The 20,700-nt window shown below is 34.0% G+C and overlaps 1 protein-coding gene and 1 long non-coding RNA gene across 2 annotated transcripts; both read right to left on the bottom strand.

Moving 5' to 3' along the window:
• Window positions 1–4,182: 4,182 nt before the first annotated feature.
• On the bottom strand, window positions 4,183–12,811 carry sult6b1 (sulfotransferase family, cytosolic, 6b, member 1). Its single transcript, XM_058790508.1, has 7 exons — window positions 12,468–12,811; window positions 8,782–8,897; window positions 8,592–8,681; window positions 6,398–6,524; window positions 6,214–6,308; window positions 5,746–5,902; window positions 4,183–4,512 (listed from the first exon to the last, which is right to left on the bottom strand). The coding sequence occupies exons 1-7, from the start codon at window positions 12,661–12,663 to the stop codon at window positions 4,385–4,387; spliced, it is 909 nt and encodes a 302-aa protein (XP_058646491.1). The 5' UTR covers window positions 12,664–12,811; the 3' UTR covers window positions 4,183–4,384.
• Window positions 12,812–15,644: 2,833 nt separating this feature from the next.
• LOC131549831 (uncharacterized) lies at window positions 15,645–19,012 on the bottom strand. Its single transcript, XR_009273499.1, has 4 exons — window positions 18,925–19,012; window positions 17,049–17,186; window positions 16,533–16,591; window positions 15,645–16,444 (listed from the first exon to the last, which is right to left on the bottom strand). It is a non-coding gene; the product is annotated as an uncharacterized LOC131549831 (long non-coding RNA).
• Between the last annotated feature and the right edge of the window lie 1,688 nt (window positions 19,013–20,700).

The following is a 20,700-nucleotide window of genomic DNA, read 5'->3' as shown; positions in this document are numbered from 1 at the left end:
CTGATGCTTATAGCTTCCACATGATCCATATAAATGAAAATGAATGTAATGAAAATAATGTCACAATGCAAAACACACATATAACAATGACAAAATCAGTTTCTATCAAAATGATTTATGTTTCAAATATTTTATCATTTCTATTTCAAATGTATGTTATTTTCCATGTTATTTATGGGGTGAAATTAATCTTATTTAATTCATGAAAACACTATGCATTAATCTTAAATAAAAATCGAAATGCGAAACAATGCAAAACTATAATGCAATGCAAAAATATAATTTATATTTCAAATAATTTATCAATTATTAATTGGGGTGAAATTAATTGAATAAATAATGCAATATTATGAAAACTATACATTAATCTTAATTTTAAAAATAAAAATAAAATTCTCTGTATATTTTTGTTAAATATATTTTTAATATATTTATAATTTAAATATATTTTAAGATAAAATAAAGTTAATTAGCATATGCATTACTAACTATTATAATATCCAACAAATCCATGTAAATATATTTCATTTAATCTAATAATTTCAAATAATATGTCATTTATATTTCACGTTTTTCCAATTTAATTTATAATACAATATTATGAAAACACCACATTAATTATGAATGAATAATTATAATATTTTTGTGAACTATATTATGAATATAATTATTTTCAGCAATTATTAAAATAATATCATCAGCGTTAATTTGCATATAATTAATTAATGATCATAACTCAAAGGGATCCATATTTTTCATCTTTTAGTCTGTAAAATGACTATTATGTACAGTAATAATAGCAGACAAAATGTAGACAGACTCTTGATGTTTACATTAGTGTGTCTCTTTAGTAATGGATGCTTATTGACCTTTATTAACGCATTAGTGTGAAGACACAAATGCACATAAAATGAATACAAAAAATGAGCATGTTTGAAGGTTTTCAGGCGTCTTTAGCTGTTGTGTGATTTGTCATGTCTCCCCCTCCTTTTGCACTGAACAAATGATCCAGTAAACGCTCATCGAGCTCCATATCGCAGACGGTCAGCGAGTGACTCAGGTCTGATTGGGTCTGATCGGAGTGAAAAGGGCAGTTTGTGTGACATTTGAACTCGTGCTTTGTCTTATTTGCTGAAATGGTTCCTCAGCTCCTGAGAGGAGCAGAATAAATGGCAGCAGTTTGATAAATGACATCTAGATGAGACATGCTGGTCCAGATTTGTTTTCCCGGAACACCGCTATTTTTCTTTGTGTACTGTATATACTTTAGTTTCCAAACTTCATATCCGGTCTGCGTTTTAAAAGAGTTTGACTTCAGTTTGACGTAGTGAGTGGCGTTCATCACTGATGAATCAGACATAATCAGGAAAGCGTTTCTCGTCATCCTCAGATATACTTCCTTCCCAAACCTACATATAAAACACTGTTTAAAAGTTTAGGATCAGTATGACTTTCAATTAAAGAAATTCAGATCAATATAGATCAAATAGATCAAAAGTGACAGTGAAAACATTTATATAATATATGTTGCTATGGGGTTGCTATATAGTGTGTTCTGGGTGTTTGCCCAGTCTTTGTGATATTTTGTACATTTATGCTGATTTTATTACAATAATGCAACTTTTGAATAGAATTATAATGAAATAAGGCAAAATGAACCCATAATGATTGGTTTCATTTAAAATAATTTACATTTACATAATTTATCATTTATATTTCAGAATAGTTTAAATTTTGGTTTGAAAATCATTTATTATAATAATATATTTTTCATGTGATTTTTGTGGTGAAATTAACTTTTGAAAACACTGAAACGATTATGAAAACACTATTCGTTAATATTGATTTTTAAAAATTTTTTTTTTTTTGTTAACTAAAATATGAATATATGGGAAAATAATTTGGTTGAATTTATGCTATAATAGAATATTGTACATTACTCTTAATTTAAAAGTCTATATTCAAGTCAATAACCAGAAATGTTTCTTGAGCAGCAAATCAGCATATTGTGATTCCTGCAGATCATGTGACACTGAAGACTGGAGTAATGATGCTGAAAATTCAACTTTGATCACAAGAATAAATTACATTTTACTATATATTACAATAGAAAGCTCGCATTTGGAATTGTTAAAATATTTCAAAATTTTTACTGTTTTACAAAAACATTATAAAAACCCAGACTTTTGATTCAAAAAGCTTTTGGGTCATTCCGTGATTCTGATATTTATTTATTTTTTATTTTTTTGTGGTGAAATAAATACATAAATAAACAAGAAAACAAAATAGTAAATGCCATTGATGCATATTTTCTGAGTAAAGTGACTTCTTGAGTTACAGTCATGCAAACTTTGAAAAAAAAAAAAAAAACTCTCTTTCTCGCATTTGAACTGTCACCATTGAAATATAATGCAACAAAGATTGCTAAAGTCAACAGATTTTACTAATATGCATACCAATCTCTGTGTAAAAATAATCTGATAATGCTGTCACTTTTCTAATGTAATTTTTACCCCCTTTTAATATGGCTACAAATCTCAGCATTTAATATTTTGGCTTTTATGTTTGTCTTTCTTTGGGAAAAACATTAACAAAATCAAACATTTTAACTGAGGAATTTTCTAAAGTTTGTTTGATTTGATGCTGAATTGACCCGGTTTACTTATGAGAGCAGAGCATGTTTTTGCGTGGTGGTTTCTACCAGGTTTTGATGTAAGAAGAGCCAGTTATGGGAATTGACATATCAATCAATCATACCAGTGTTTATCAATCCCAATAGCGTTAAAATACATCTGCTCCATATGTAAACTAAACCCACATCAGCTGTTTTACTGCCGTTATAAAACCATTGAGCCAGAGATCACAGTGTTTGCTCCTCGTGATAGACTCTAGACTTTGTAGCAATCTATAGCTTTAATATGCCGCTTGAATGGACCGCAGGGCTGTTCAGATTCACATCGTATATATATTACACTGTGGCCTACATGTTCCTGTTTTGGTGGGATTACTCTGAAATTGGATTAAATTAGAGTTTGAAAGATGTTGGTCGGATATGAGCACTTTTCTGCATTTCCTCACTGATCATCTTGTTTTGACAAGAAGAACTTGGTAACGTTTCCAGGATGTGCTGTTCATGTAGGGGTCATCTGCTGTTCACATCATCACAGCTGTAATTAGACTTCATTAGGAATGATGAGATACTCCTGATGAGTCTAACAGCATGGCTATGTTAAGAATAGCATACTAGTAGTCTTACTATTTCTACAGTATGCACTATATAAACTATGCACAGTGTGCAAATTGGCTGGATTATACAGTACTAATTACAAACTGTTATTGTCTAAATGAATTGCATTCCCAAAATGCAATGCACCTGATGTGACTTTCCGTTTGCAGCGTGATTCAAATGAACTGACAAAAATTGGTTTAAAAATACAAAGCAACCATATTTATCCTCATTGCGACCATAAATTATTTTAAAAATATTTTATAAAATAAACATTTACTGAAATAAATAACAATAATAATAATAATAATATAAAAAATATAACTTTTTATTTCAGCTAGTTTCATTTCTAATTTTAATGAAGTTTACCTTAATGGTCTAAAATAAAATTAATAAAAATATATAAACACGTATTTAAAAAAGAAAGACAAGAAAAACTACTAAAAATTAAAAAAAATTTTTTTACCTAAAATTAAAATAAAAAAATTAAAAAACTGATTAAAAATATTAATAAAAACAAATAGTATCTTGATGATAATAAAATAAGAGTTGGAGTCATATTTCCTTTATTCTTGTGTAGTTTTGTTGGTTTTTCAGGACATTTTCACATTGATATCCGTCTAATTTCACGAGCTTCTACCAAATGACGAATGCATTTGTTTGCTTGGTCACAAAACCTTTGACATCAACAATAAAAAATGTGGAAGTGGTTTTTACTTCCTTTTTAAAAGTGATAATTCTTTTTATGTCGCTGTCCTAAATATGCACCATTATACGGTTGGTTGCATTTTATTATTTACATTTAGCATCATTTTTCTCCTGTTTTCTGTGAGCCATTAGAGCAGTTTAAAATCATTACAGTTTGTGTTACAGTACTTACTGAAGTTTATGGGACTGAACTATTGCACCGACTAGTGGAGAACATTTGCAATAGATATTTCTGACAGAGAATGAAATAGTGTTGACTTCATCTTTTTTTAATAAATGTTAGCATATGCACAGAATGAGGTTTAATGACAGTGAGGTTATTGTGCTTATTGTAACCAATGGAATGCACCAAAACATGAAAACGATTAAACAGCTGCCTGCATGAATGACAGTAAATCCCTGTGAAGTGATCAGTTTCTCTGTCCGTCGGCTCTCGTCGTGCCGTCACATTTATTGGCAGTAAAGGTCATACTTCAGTCTGGCTCCGAGATTTGTTCCAGCTAGTTTGGCTTGGAAAAGCTCATCCATCTCTTTGCTCTGGGCATCAGAAAAATGATTCTTCCAGTCGCCCACCTCACCTGAAGACAAAACAAGATCACAAAGGAATCCTTCAATGTAAATGATGTAAATAAGAGATTTTTCATTTCAATACAGTTTTATTTTTCATGCTACTAGCTACACACTGCAAAGTTTCTGGATTGACAGCAGTATTTAAAGGAACAGTTCACATAAAAAAATGAAAATTGTCATAATTTAATTACCCTTAAGTTGTTTCAAACCTTTTTTTTTTCTTTTTTTTTTCTGCTGAACGTAAAGGAAGACATTTTGAAGAATGTGGGTATATGAACAGTTGTTGTTCCTCACTGACTTCCATAGTATGAAAAATAAAATAAAATACAATGGAAGTCAATGGGGACCAAAAACTGTTTGTTTGGTTTTTTTGTACTATCCCTTTAAATGTGGATTTGAATCCAAAAATGTGATGATTGACAGTGATAACCATGGCAACGGATCAGACAAAAATATCTGATACCTTTTGCCAGAATAGATCAGTGCATTATGTCTTATAGTGAAAATGCTTACTTTTTTGGCACTATAATTTTTATATTTTTATTCCAGCAGGTTTAAGCTGATTTCAGCAGTATTAACAATTTTTGTAATTTGTAAAAATAACAGTTGAGGTCATCTTTTATAATGATCAAATATTATGGAAGCTCATTTCCATCACAGTAAAAATAAAGGTAATTAATTATGACTTTTTATTATGCAAATGACTTACATTTCGCATTTGTGACTTTTTCTCAGAATTGTGTGATACAAACTCTGAATTCTGACTTTTTTTCTCAGAATTGTGAGATATAAACTCAGAATTGCAGGTTTTAAGAAAAATGGCAAAAATTACCTTTTTTTCAACCTGATCTCACAGAATTCCTTGTAATGACCACGCACTTAATTAACCCCGAATCTGTGGTGGCATCACGGAATCGGGGGTTAATTAAGTCCGTGGTCATTACACGGAATTCTGTGAGATCATGTTGCTTTTTTTAAATTTTCTGCTTATTGGTGAAAACAGGCTTCCATAAAATGTGTGTGTGTGTGTGTGTGTGTATATATATATATATATATATATATATATATAATACTGAGATATAAATTGAGATATTAGATTTAGACACATAAATACATATAAAAGGAGCTACTATCTACATAGATTTTTTTCACTTGTATGTAAAGAATGCTGCAACTGAGGAATTTAAGGATAAACATCTGAGTTGATTTGATCTGAGATGCATCACGAAGGGATTTTTTACCTTTCCTGAAGAAGATGCTTCCGAAATTGCCATGAGATTTCTGTGAGTTTTCCAACATGGCGCTGAACGTACTTTCTCCGGCGATGCTGCTGACCTGCTCATCGGTCAGTGGAAGGTTGAAGAACTCTGAGACTCTCTTCACACCTTCTGGCAGGTTCTGCATGGACAGCAGAAAAGTCTCAGATGTTTCAAACTCAAACAGCTCTTTGCCCCACAACAGGTTAAAAAGTCAACATGATTTGAGTTTATTTACTTCTTAATACACAGCTAATAATGGTTGTGTTATTTTATCATTGCACATTGTTCTGAAGTCTTCAAAATCTTTGATAAATATTTGTTTCTCTCAGAAATGCATCACATTATGGAGGTAAAATGGGGTTAATGCAGTTTCACATTAACTTTTAAGAGCAGCGGTCAATGAACACGAGACAGTGATGTTGCAAACACAACACGCGCAGGTTGCTCTACCTGTTTCAGTTCCTCATATGTCACGATCATCACGTTTGGGTCGTCTAGACGCTTCTCCCAGGCGAGAGCGTGATCAAAATAAGAGCCCCAGGCAACTGAAGAGGAAACATTACTATCTTTAGTCCTACACAACATTCATTTAAATATTTCAGTGTTTACCTTTTATTATTCAGTGTTTTCCCACCTTCACCAGCCATGAAGTCTGAGAAGAACTTGTCCCACGGCTCAGCGCTGGGCAGAACCGGGTTTTTGTTCATGAAATGGAAGTATGAGACGAGCGTGTCTTTTGGATTTCTGAACACTACCAGAATCTGAAAACAGACAATGTAGAAGATGAAGAGAATTAGATGAGACAAAATAGAATGTTCTGCTCTAATACGTTGTATTGAACACTAATAGAGCAACAGATTTTGTGTGAAAATAAATCATTCAAGCTGTTTATTTTGTTTAAAAGTCTTATAAATGTATGAGGTGGCAAAGAGGGCCTTTTACCCCACACACACGGTATTGATACAAATACTTCAGCTAAAATAAAGTTAATACTTGTTCAAAACTATCACTTTAGCAAAGTTTGTACTATTTTCTGCTTATTTTGAAAAATAAAATAATTATTTTTTGTTCAATAAATACACTGTCATTAAAATATGTTAATATATATATATATATATATATATATATATATTAAAATACAGAAACAAAATCATTTTAATAAGTAAAGATTCTGAAAGTATTGAAGGAGATCCAATAATAAATTGAATATATATTTACAGTAGTAACAACAAATTATATTTTATTATATGATATGATTAATATCATGTTTTTAAATATGATGGTTTCATTCTAAACATGGTGATTATCTCTGATATGGACACCGGACATAATATATGATATTAACCATCTGAATCTAACCATGTCATGTCAACAAAAGGAAAAGTCAGCGATCTATTAATTATCATGTTAATTACTGTGCGCCTTTAGCCCCAACAGCAGAGGCGCTTTTTACCCCAAATACCATACTTTTACATATTCTTTCGTTATTTAAAAGTTGTTGCTTTAATTATCTTAAACAAAACTGAAAATCATAAAGAAGACCTTTGTCTCAAAATATATGCATTAATTTTAGCGATTCTCATTTACTACTTAAATCTACAACATTAAAAAAAAAAAAAACATTAAATATTAGATCAAGTAAGCACAGAATAAACTTTGCGCTGCTGCGCGCGATCGCGTCAAAGACCAGACAAATATACACGTGCATCTTGAAAAGCGAACGTTTTGGAAAGTGCTAAACCATGTTTTTGTGCCATCTAGCGGTTTAGATGCAAATAATATCAAAGGCGCCTTTTACCCCGGGCCGCCTTTAGCCCCGTTGTAACCTATATGTTATTTAATTTTCTTTGTATGTAACTTTTGAACCAAAAGGCACAGAATCGTAATTCACCTGATGCATTATGCATTTTGAAAGAATTTATTTATTTTTGTTTTGAAACCCTGCTGAAAAAAACAATAGAACCCTGCCCAAAACACAATAGAAAATGTAATGGTTATAATGGTTATAATGGGAATTGTATTGGTTTTAGTGGAAACTATAATGGTGTCTACTGGTATGTGATGGATTCTGTTGGTGGGATGTTAAATCCTGTTGGAAAAATGCCCAAAACACACTACAAAAAGGAATTTTGTAATGGTTTTACTGGAAAAAGCTAATGGTTTATAATGGTATTTTAATGGAAACCATTGGAATTTCTGTGATGGTTTCTATTGGGCTTCTATTGTTTTTTTTTTAACAGGGAATTTGTCATACAAAGTAAAAATTTTACTTACACTGGTTAAATACTGTAATATCGTCAAATCCTCACAAAGTTAAAACCAAAATGAATTTGATTACATCCAACATGACCAACTAGTCAAATTATGGTCAATTTCTCCAATTTTCCAATTAGAAGTTATATTTACTTTAATTCAGAGGTTTATTACTCATCAAGTCTGCATATAATTTGATCAATAATACACTAAAAACAATAATATTGTGAAATATTATTACAATTTAAAATAGCTATTTTCTATATGAATATCTGTTCAAATGTAATTTATTTCTGTGATCAAAACAGAATTTTCAGCATCATTCGATCACTTCGGTCTTCAGTGTCACATGATCCTTCAGAAATCATTCTAATATGCTGATTTGCTGCTCAAGAAACATTTCTGATTATTATCGATGTTGCACCCTTGCTAAATAAAAGTATTAATTTCTTGACAAAAAACATCATACTGACCCTAAACTGAACATATGTTCTCTAACAGTGAATGTGACCAGCTGGTATCTAGTGTCATGTGACCTCTCCAATGTGGTTCAAAGTGCACTCATTGTTACTGACCTTTGGTTTCTTAGTAAAGAAAGAGGGAGGGATGTTGTCAGGGTGCAGATGAGTTCCCAGAAGCCTCCGTGGGGGCATCTCAGCCAGTTTCTGTAAGACAAATGGTGTGAAATTATAACATTACACTGATGTTTTCGTGTGTTCAGGGTAAACACTTCCAGATTTGTAGATTGCTTGTGCAGTTACTGACCTCTTGAACATCTGGAGGTAAAAACTCAACCAGAGGGGGCCTTTCAGGCGGTTTCTCATTTTTCCCAGTGGAGGCATTCAAGATTTTACGCAAGACTGCCACCATCCAGTTAAACCCTGTTAGAGATCAGTTACAAACAGATTTAGGATTTAGGTGGGAGAAAGAGAGAGTTAACCTCAATGAGAGATAGGTCGATCCGTGTTAACTCAACCAGAGGTCCCCAGCTCAAATTTTTGACTTTGCTAATATTTTTTCTCAAGAAAGACAGACATGTATAATTATGAAAGCCAAAATATTAAATGTCATGGATGAATATTTACTGAGTAATCCACTGTTTTGTAGAGGGGGGTCAAAATGGAAATTTTCACCTGAGATTCAGAGCCAAATTACAAGGGGGGTAAAAATTACTTCAGAAAGATGGCAGCATCATAATGCAGAGATTGGTAGGTCTGCTGGTAAAATCTGTTGACTTTAGCAATCCTGTTGCATTATGTGCCAATGGTGACCATTCAAAAATGCGGCAACAGCACTTTTCAAGTTTTTTCTACAAAGTTTGCATGCCTGTAACTCAAGAAGTATTAAAGATATCTTAATGCCCTTTTAGATATGGGGTCTTAACAAACGTTCCTTTTGGTGTCTTTATTTTTAACGCCCTATATGGTTCAGTTCCAGAGATATTGGAATTTCATACTGGCTGAGTAAATTGTTAAAATGTGACCCTGGACCACAAAACCAGTCATAAGTGTCAATTTTTCAAAATTGAGATTTCTACATTATCTGAAAGCTGAATAAATAAGCTTTCAATTGATGTATGGTTTGTTAGGAAAATCTGCAATCTGAGGGTGCAAGAAAATCTAAATACTGAGAAAATCACCTTTAAAGTTGTCTAAATGAAGTTCTTAGCAATGCATATTACTGATCAAAAGTTAAGTTCTGATATATTTACAGTAGGAAATTCACTAAATATCTTCATGGAACATGATCTTAACTTAATATCCTAATGATTTTTGGCATAAAATAAAAATGGATAATTTTGACCCATACAATGTATTTTTGGCTATTGCTAAAAATATACCCCAGCGACTTAAGACTGGTTTTGTGGGCCAGGGTCACAAATGTACACATTTTCAGTAGTCAAAAACCAAATGTGGGTCAATTTGCCAAAAAGAATGACACTTCTTTTCTTTTAAAGAGGAATATCTGAAGAACAAATAATGTTGAAACTAGAGATGTATCTCATTTACTTCTGTCAAAGCAACTGCATTGAACATACCATAATTTTTTTTTTTTCCAAAGTTTGCATGCATATAACTCAAGAAGTATTAAAGATATCGCAATATGATTTTAGATTCTAGTTCTTAATTAACTTTTCCTTTGGGATCTTCATTTTCAAGGCCCTACATCGTTCAGTCCAGAGATATGGGGATCTCAGATTGTTGAATATTACCTATTTTTAGGGGATGAAAACCAAATGTTGGTCACTTTGTATACAGCTGATACTTACTGTATTTAAAGCAGAATGTCTGAAGAATAAGTAATGTTGAAACTAGGAATGCATCTTGTTTCCTTCTGTCAAAACTGTATGTATAGAACATACCTTAAAAATGCACTGAAATGGTCAAGTTGAGGCACATTAACTTTCTCTCAGTAGTCTATACATAAGATTCTATATTCAAATCAGTTTCAGGGATATTTGGAAGAAGGGATTTTGTTGATTTTAACAGCTTCTGAAGCTACTAAGAGTTCAAACATGCAGTGCTGTAACATGTTTGAATCAAATACCACAACTCACAGGGAAAAGTGGTTGCTTTCACCACACATTGCATTCACATCAATAAACCAAGATTTGCCTAACCTGGATTAATTATTAGAATTTCTTTCTCTTTTTAATTGTTATATAATGTGAGCATAGTCATAGATCAAGTACACTCTAAAAAATGCTGGGTTAAGTATGTATGAGTGTAGTATCTACTGCTAAAGGGCATATTTGGCATAATCACTGATAGTACCTCGAACATTTAAGGTCTCACACACTTTAAATAATAAACACTGGGTTATTTAAACCCCAGGTAAATGGGATCCTGGGTGATCTTATTTTATGTTTCACACTGTTCATACTCTACCTCGAGTTAACAATTAATACTGGTCATTCATAACGGATTTGACACGGAATGACCCAAACGCAAAGTTTTTGTGTATAAAGCATTCTTATATCATATATATCATATATAAAGCATTCGCTGTCAATTGTCACATTGATTAATTGCAGTAATTTATGTTTGTTGATAAAACTGCATTTTGTAAATTGTAACATTCAATACGTACAATGGCTTTCTACGAACTATTTGCACAGGCAATAATCACATTAATTGCATGAGCAAATAGTTTGTAAAAACCAGTTCTTATGTAAATTTGCTTGGGCACACCAATTTACACCAGTGTTTGAGTTTCATGAATGCATAGAACTGCTTCACTCTTCAGTATCCAGTGTTATAGCTGGTGTTGACATTGAGCATAGCTTGCTCATTATTACGTAAGAATCATAAACATGTGTAATGCATTGAGGAGAATCAGGCTACGTGAGGTTATTTGTTTAAGGAATGAAAGATCTGGATTTGTGTTCAAGGCTAAATGTGAATCTTTGCATGAGAGTTTCATTCATGAAACACAAGCACAATGAAAGTATAAAACCATTCCTAAGTACTCAGAATTCTCACGTTAAATTCATTGCAACATTCATTGTTTTGCTGCAATTTTAATGTCAGTTATTCATAAAACAGTTCTTAAATACATCTAATTCAGTTCCACAACTTTAGTCCAAATAGTTGGAAAAAGTACGTACATTTTCACTTTCTGTCCAGTGTGATAATTGTCAGTGTAAATGGTTTGTAAAAAACAAGTATTATGCAAATTCAGTCAGATGCACCAATTCACACCAGTGTTTGAGTTTCAAGAATGCACAGAATTGCTTCACTCTTCAGTGATTACAGTCGAGGTGTGTTATCATTGAAAATAACTTGCGTATCACTATTACGTAAAAAAAAAAGATTGCTGAGAAACAGGTTACATGAGGTTGTTTGTTTAAGGAATGACAGATCTGAATGTGTGTTAAAGGCAATATGTGAATCTTTAGAAGGTTAGAGCTGTTATTAAGTCTTTGCAACAAGGTTTCATTCATGAAACACAAGCAGAATGAAAGTATGAATGCTTTCTTATGCACTGTAAAATCTCACAATAAATTCATTACAAGAATTGTCTTTGAAAAATCATTTAGTGTGAAAATTTTAACGTAAATTGTTCATAAGACAGTTCTTAAATTACTGAGTTTGTAAAACCGCGTTATGCAAATAGTCACATTCAATACAATGTGAACATTTTCAGAGTAAATGGTCTGTAAAAACCGATTCTTATGTAAATTCACTTGAGCACGCCAATTTACACCAGTGTTTGAGTTTCATGAATGCACAGAATTGCTTCACTCTTCAGTTTCCAGTATTGCAGCTGCATGAGTCAGTTGTGCAGGAAGGTTTACAAGAGAAATACCCTTAAGCAAACTGAAAAACCTGACAAAAGAAGGCTATGCAACTAACATGTAACCTGACTCCACCGGCAGCCTTTGCACCAGTTTTAGGGCTCTACATGCACGTCTTACAGAAACAAATGCAAGCCTGTCTCGTTTTGCTCACCACATTTAGGGTACGCCACCAGGATAAGGTCATCCTCTCTGGCCTCCAGGTCTTTTAACTTGTCCATGGTCTCTGGAGGGCTTAGGATCGTGGAGTACAGGATTCCCTCTCGCTTATAAAGCTTGTCTTCATCCTTCGTCTTCGCTGCCTTATCCATCCTAGACTTCATTTCACTTATAGGTGGTGTTTGGCTCATGTTAGCGGTGGATTCTCGTCCCGGTGAGGATCAGATTTGCAGAAACACACACACTCACACACACACACACACACACACACACTGAGTATTTATGCTGTGGTTCAGGAAGGAGAATGCTGTAGATCCGCCCACAGGCACGGCTCGCGTGAGAAATATCCATTTCCGCCGTCCGAGGGGCCCCGAGTCAACATAAGGGCTCGGTGTCAGTCTTACTGATTATTGTGTGCGAGACACGCACAGCATGACTACACCAGCTAGCTTTCTCTAAAAGCTGGTTTTGGCAGAGGTGAAAGGTAAAATGTAATCTGTAGGCAGTTCATGTAGCTCAGCTGCTGAACAGACACTAAACTCATTCAATGTGAAGCAGTGTAGAAATACTTTTCTCCTTAGCTTTATAAGATTTTATTCTTGGTTTGAATGGCTTTATTTATAACTATACTGTAAAAAAAAAAAAAAAAAAAAATTCAAAGTTGTAAATTGCTCGAATAAATTTTAGAAGAAAATACTTCAAAACTTCATGTTTAATTCAGTGTGTTACTTGCCATTTCTTTTGTAGTTGTTTATAAAAAAAATAATACTAGTTTCAGAGTAAAAAAAAAAAAAAATTCAGTGTACAAATTAAAGGAATGCCTGTGGTTCATCCAAAAATTAACATTTGCTGACATTTTATGCACCCTCAGACAATGCTAGATGTAGAAAATGTAGGATTCCTTCACTTGCTCACCAATGGATGTGAATGGGTGCCGTCAGAATGATGGTCCAAACAGCTGATAAAAACATCACAATCATCCAGAAGTGATCCATACCACTCCAGTCCATCAGTTAACATCTTGAGAAGACAAAAGCTGTGTGTTTCTAAGAAACAAATCTATCGATAAGATGATTTCAATTTCAAACTGCTGCTTCAAGCTAAATATGAGTGAAAAAGTCTGGTCTGAATCAGGAGAGAAATCTGCACAGATCAAGCACCGTTTACAGTCCAAAACAGCTCTAAACAAATATGTGGCTGGATTTTGATGTGACAGACAACAGGAGATGCACTTTTTCACAGGAGGAAGCGTTATTATGGATTATGGACTCAACTCAATGGAAGTAACTGTTTGAAGTTAAAAACGTCTTGATGGATTTATTTCTAAGAAACATGCAGCTTTTGGCTTCTCAAGATGCTAACTGATGGACCACTTGATGGATTATTGTGATGCTTTTATCAGCTGTTTGGACTCTCATTCTGACGGCACCCATTCACTGCAGAGCATCCATTGCTGAGACAGAGTGAATGCATTTCTCCAAATCTGATGAAGGTTTTATCATTTTTTTATTCATGAAGACTTGACGTTTGTGTTATAAATTTTCTCAGTGGAGCCGCTTGCTACTTTCTGCTCTGTGATGCTTATCATAATAGTTTATTAGCCTGTATAAAAGCTCGCACAACCTGATATTGCCAAGTGCAACGTGTTCCTGGGTCAACATATTTTGTTGACCCTGGAACAACATTTTAATCCAAAAATATAATCTTAACCATATTCCTACATCTAAACCTAACCTTACCCATGAGTAATCCCTAAAATCAGAGGAACTGATAGATTAATTACAGTGATGTACAAGCACCAAACACTGATTGTAATCCTAAACTTCACAAAAATTATAAACTGGTTCTTGAAATCTGATTGGTTAATCACAATGTTGTTCCAGGGTCAACAAAGATGTTGACCCAGGAACACATTGCACTTGGCAATATCAGGTTTGGCATAAAAGCTCTGCATGATCCAGTTTGATATACCAGTACGTTTAATCTTTAAACTCTTTTACATTAATCATTGAGTGAATCTCATGAAAACATGGCCAGGTTGTATTTCATTCAGAAGAAAAGGAACACTTAAGACACATTTTGCATTGCATTTTTCCATAGTTCCATAATGACATCGTCCTGCAGGAAGTGACATCATTTTGGAGGGAAAACAGTACAAATATTAGTAGGTATTAGGGATGGATTGGATCTGTTCTGTGGTGTTTGTTTTGTGTCCAATTGAATCATATTACACAAATCAGTTATGCTGCCATTCTCTCAATCTCTCTGAACTTCAGTGCTTTATTTCCTGTTGGTTTTCTTGTCACTCTGTAAATAGCCAAGTTTGTAACACAAAGCATATTCATTCTGATCAAGTTTCAGAGTTCAGCAGCTTGTTTGGATGGGTGTAAACTTTGTATGTTTTTCATTATCACTGCTCTGTTTTGAAATATTGATTATATTGCTCCTGAGTTGTAATGTCATCTTTCACGAGTGCGACATTATCATATCTGTTTTTGGCAGTGCAAGCATGAGCTCAGCAGTTTCAGTAGAATGGGCATGTCAGCATTTGTGTAGCGATCTGCAGATATGATTTTCGAGTCATTTGCTTTCAATGCAAAGGACGTTAGAGGACGTTTGTGTTTAGTTTAAAGTCTGGGTGTGTCATAGACATGAAAAGTCCCTCTTTAGTTTTTAAAAACGGCTGACATCACAAATACCCACGTTGCATGATAAGACAATCTTGGTTTCTTTATTTTTCTTTGACATCTGTAAGGGACATCAGGACTTGCTTATGATTTCACCTTGTTGGAGAGACACTACAGATGAATTATTTAATAATAACAATGTTGTGAGAAATATCTTTATATTTATTTTACAAGTTACAACAAAACATGTATAAAATATATTATATTAACATGTATTTATTTAGCAAATGCTTTTTATATAATTATATTTATTATATTTTATTGTAAAATTATATTTGAATTCATTCATTCATTCATGCTTTATGTACCAGTTTTAAACCGTAAAAACAAAACTTTGATATTTAAAAAATAAATAAATATTAACATACATTAACACAAGATTATAAGTAATAATAATAGTTCAAATTAAATGTTAATATTATTTTAAATCTCTTTAAAATCTATTTTTATTATTTTTTAATTCTACAGAAAACATGAGTGCTGTTTGCTAGTGCATATGCTTTTTATGCAAATTATATTATAAATATAACTATATTATTGTATTTTATAAAGTTTCTTTCTTTATTTAATATATATATTATTATATATTTTTGTGTTTTGGTGTGTGTATATGTGCATGCAGGCAGTGGCCTCTAGATGTCAGTATTGTTATAGGCAGATTTATCAGTGTTTTGTTTACTTTTGGGATGTTGGGAATCCCAGCTGGAATCACCATCCTCACAGATCCATTCCAACACAGAAATGACCATTAATACTTGGTTAGGGGTTTGTTCAAATCACTAAACCCTCAGTAATTTGAGGTATAATATAGTGATGTTGACTCACAAGTTTTATACTTGTTCACACACTCAAATGCATGATGATAAGTAGAGTTTTGTTGCCAATGCATTTGATTTTTATGTTTTTATTAGACCTGTGGCTTCGTATATCCTCCTAACCGTATATGTGTTGAGAATCACTTCCAGGTCATGTAACCTCTTCACATATACATCCTGAGCATCCCATAGTGTTCATGCAGGCCTGCTGTAGGATGTGTTGAGTTTAATCCTCTCTTCGGGAATTATCAGGGCGTTTTCCATCTGCCGGAGCCGGAGTCTGGAGCAACACTGGACCGCCAGTCCAGATAAGCAGCTTTGAGAGGAGGAGGGTCTGAAACCAACCATCCATCTGCTGGACGACCGGACTTTTACTGTAGTACATATCCATATTATTCAGAGTGAACACGTTTATAAAGGTTAAAGTTGTTGATATGTATGACGGATCTGGATCATGATCTGATCTGAAACTGTAATAACATATCGATGTATCTCTCAATTATATATTGCTCCTTATGTGCTTTAAAGGTGAAGTATATTTTGTCAATGTTAAAGTACCGTCTTGTGTCCCAGTTTCAGATTTGCAGATGTGGCACTCATTTTTCTAAGCAATCTGACTGGAAACAACACACACACACACACACACACACACACACACACACACAATATCTATGCAAGGACAAAACTGTTTCTGATAATACAAGGATATCTATTATATTTTATTACATTTAGAAATTTAGCCTGGAATAACTGTTTTATTATAATTACATATTAGACTATTTGCATGTAGATTAGATTTTATTTTTATATTTTGTGTTTTCATTTTGTTGTTTGTTTTGGTCTTTTTTATTATATTCTTGTTTTGGCATTTTGTTATTTTAATACTTGTACTTACTACATAGTAAACTAAGCAAAAAAGAGAAATGTTACCTTGGCAACTAGCTGAAATAAAAGGTTTAAGTAGTTTTTATTGTATTACCGTTAACATTTATTTAATATCAAGTAATGATAGTGTTATTTTATGATTTTGGTTTTCAGTGAATGATAATAACCCTGTCTGGAATATGCTTTTACCTTGAATTGTCCCGTTGTTCTGGACGGCTGCTCTCTCGCGGGGCTGTTTTTAGTGTTGTGCTTGTAGTTGTAGTTTCATGCACTCGTCTGCCTTCAGTGGCCTGATCGCTCTGGACAGAGTTCCTGTTTCAGCAGCATCTGGAACAGACGCACAGCACAAGAACAACATCTTTACATGGCCACGGGTTAAAAATAGGCCCCAAAAAAACAACATTGAGCAAAAATGCTACAGTTTGGGAGCTTCCAGGTTTTTAAAAAATATTTAATGTATTAATCCATTTCTGTTGTCTGCGCAAAAAATCAATATACTTTGTAAACTCTGAAAAAAAATTCTGTATGCATGAATTTTTATTTATTTGTTTGTTTGTTACTGATGAAATGCTTTTTCTTTTTTCTTTCTTTTTTTGGAACTTTGAAATGCGGATCGAATCTTTTGATTCAGATCGAAACTTCCGAGTGCGAATCATTTGATTCAGATCAGGACCTGTGTGGGTTCGTGAATCATTTGATTCAGATCAGGACCTGCGTGGGTTCGTGAATCATTTGATTCAGATCGGAACCTTGGAGCGGGTTCACAAATCTATTTTTCTGATTTCTGTATAGCCATAGTTTTACTACAAATATCATTGTTAAACTATGGTTAATGTAGCATGATGTAACCATGATTCATTTGTGGTAACAATGGTTTAACTAGGCCTATAACCAAGGTTTTTTTGTTTTGTTTTTTCATAAGGAATGTGTTGCCGGATAAATAAATAATAGACATACATTTAAATACAGTGATGCAGTTTTTCGCTGCTTTAGGATTAACAGAACTTTGGATAGTTACGATGTACTTGTCTAGGTCTAGATTTGAATAAAGTAAAGAGAGGTTTAGAGCCAGATTTCTGTTTATGTATGTGAAATTTAGCTAACAGGAAACACAAATTAAATAAGATTTTCTAATATAGGCATCTCTTTCGAGTAGTCAAACAATCCAAAGTAAACATCTTTAAAACATAAAGAAAAGTCACTTAGGAAATGAGAAAAAAAAAATCTGATGTATGTATTCAGCTCTGTGATCCATTTTTATTCATGTATCTTTAATGTAGCGACAGGCTTCGTTAGATCCGTTTCTTACTCATCTCATGCCCATCCCTGTTCAATTCACCTCATGTACATACTTTATGCTCAGTGGGCATTATAGTGTGATATTTTTAGCCACGGGTGATTACAGGACTCCCATGCATTACATGTTTTCAAACAGTAAACAGAACGGCGCTCAGATTAAAGAGCAGCGGGATTATTGCATAATGTAGTACAGACCTTCAGTTCCAGGGGCTGACATTTCATTCTTGCATATTATTTTAGTGCAAATCGGTTCAGTTCTTATAATGCAATATCCAGCGGTTTTCAACTGGAGGATCGCGACCCCGAAACTGGGTAACAGGCCTGTTCTGACCACAGAGGATAAAACCATGAATGCAGAGAATAAATGCAACTAACCATATTATTCTGCAGAGTTAGGATAATAAAATCAATAGGATTATCAGCTTTATACGACTTTTTTACCATGCTATGATGTTGCTGGGGTGGTTTCCAGGGGGTTGCTATGTGGTTGCTATTAGGGATGTGCCCGAATATGAATACAGTGTTCGGAAAGGTAATGATGTGTACTACGGCACCTCTAAAGGGAATACATGAAAATGTTTCAGTGCTTTCTCTCACAATTATATAGTTGGGTAATTATCCTGTATATAAATCGCGGGCATCAGGGAGCCGTTATTAATATGTGGGATATTAAAATCGCTTTCGAATGCATGTTTGCTTTAAACTTTCACTTTTGAGATTCGCGATTGCTTGTGCTATGTGTATACTACGGAGCGGCAGCACTTACCCCAGATTTCACAAGATTAGCCTGGATGTTTGTCAGTGGTGCTCAGGATCTGCAAATAATTTGCCATCATCCTATCAGTCATTTCTCCTTACTCTGTTTATGTGGTTAGTGAAATTTAATGTACTGTAATGTAAAAGGGAATAGCTAGCAAGCGACTAACCATGTCCCTTTAGTAGCCCGTAGAAAAAATTATTCATTTTCTGTGCCTTTCCGAATACGGATTCGCTATTCGGGCACATCCCTAGTTGCTATGGTGCTGATATGTTCTTGGTGAGGTTTTCTGTTTCATTTTTACCATACTAGAGGTTGCTAGAGTTTTTGGGGTGGTTTCTAGGGCTTTTGCTAAAATGTTCTGAATGTTTTAGTGTGTTGCCATGTGGTTGCTAAGGCGTTTTAAATGTTTTAGTGTGTTGCTATGTGGTTGCTAGGGTATTGCTATGTCCTTGTGATTTTCTGTTTACTTTTTACCATGCTGTGCTTTTGCTAGGATGGTTTCTAGGGTGTTGCTATGTTGACAGGGTGTTCTCAGTGTTTGTTTGTTTCCAGCAGTTGCTAGTGTGTTGCTATCTCTTTGGTGATTTTTTAAATTAATTTATTTATTTAACCATATTATAAGAGGTGTTAAAATTTTGCTGTGATTTCTAGGGTGTTGCTATGTAGTTGACAGAGTGTTCTTAGTGTTTTTAGTGTGTTGCCATGCAGTTCCTATGTACTTGGTGAGGTTTTTGAGTAGTTTTTACCATGCTATTGGGGTTGCTAGAGTTTTCGGGGTGGTTTCCAGGGTGTTGCTTTGTGGTTTATAGAACATTGCTATGGTGAGGTTCCTCTTGGTGAGGTTTTCCTATTAGTTTTCACCATGCTATGAGGTTGGCTGGAGATTTTGGGGTGTTTGCTAGGGTGTTGCAATGTCTTTGGTGAGGTTTTCTGATTCATTTTACCATGCTATGAGGTTGCTAGGGTGTTGCTATTTGGTTGAAAGTTGTAGTGTGTTGCTATGTGTTTAGAGTATTGCTAGGGTGTTGCGGTGTCCTTGGTGAGGCTTTCTGATTCATTTTTACCATGCTATAAAGTTGCTAGAGTGTTTGGGGTGGTTACTAGGGTGTTGCTATGTGGTTGCTAAGGGGTTTGGAATGTTTTACTGTGTTGCTATGTGGTTTCTAGGGTGTTGCTATGTTCTTGGTGAGGTTTTCCTATTAGTTTTCACCATGCTATGAGGTTGGCTAGAGTTTTTGGGGTGTTTGCCAGGGTGTTGCAATGTCCTTGTTCATTTGTACCATGCTATGAGGTTGCCAGGGTGTTGCTATGTGGTTGCTAAGGTGTTCTGAAGGTGTTAGTGTGTTGATAGGGTGTTTCAATGTCCTTGGTGAGGCTTTCTGATTCATTTTTACCATGCTATGAAGTTGCTAGGGTGTTTGTGGTGGTTACTAGGGTGTTGCTGTGTGGTTGCTAAGGTGTTTGGAATGTTTTAGTGTGTTGCTATGTGTTTCTCAGTGTTTTATGGTATGTTGATATGCACACAGATCTATGCTTTTTGTGTTCAACAATTGTGTTACTATCATTTGAGGTCTAATGTAAAACTGGAAGTAAGAGCAGTCATGAAGTACTTATGCGAGTTGAAGTGGTGATCTGGAGGGATTTTAGAGTGTATTATTCACATGTTGATCTTAATGTCTTCACCGCTTGTGTTGATAGACATTAAAGCATTAAACGCATTCCTCTGTTTGCACAGACACTGCTTGCATGTGCTTGTATGTGTGTGTGTGCACACGCTTGCTG

The sequence above is a fragment of the Onychostoma macrolepis genome, chromosome 11, assembly GCF_012432095.1.
Source record: "Onychostoma macrolepis isolate SWU-2019 chromosome 11, ASM1243209v1, whole genome shotgun sequence".
NCBI classification, from domain to species: domain Eukaryota; kingdom Metazoa; phylum Chordata; class Actinopteri; order Cypriniformes; family Cyprinidae; genus Onychostoma; species Onychostoma macrolepis.
The sequence above is the reverse complement of the archived record's forward strand: the minus strand, read 5'-3'. Positions and strand labels throughout refer to the sequence as shown.

What these genes read in the sequence shown, in the direction of transcription:
- sult6b1 (XM_058790508.1), bottom strand. Translation starts at nt 12,663, where the DNA reads ATGAGCCAAACACCACCTATAAGTGAAATGAAGTCTAGGATGGATAAG. An exon ending in TCTTTACTAAGAAACCAAAG is followed by an intron (nt 6,525 to 8,591) that starts GTCAGTAACAAT and finishes GTCTGTTTTCAG; the next exon opens with ATTCTGGTAGTGTTCAGAAA. An exon ending in CATATGAGGAACTGAAACAG is followed by an intron (nt 5,903 to 6,213) that starts GTAGAGCAACCT and finishes CTGTCCATGCAG; the next exon opens with AACCTGCCAGAAGGTGTGAA.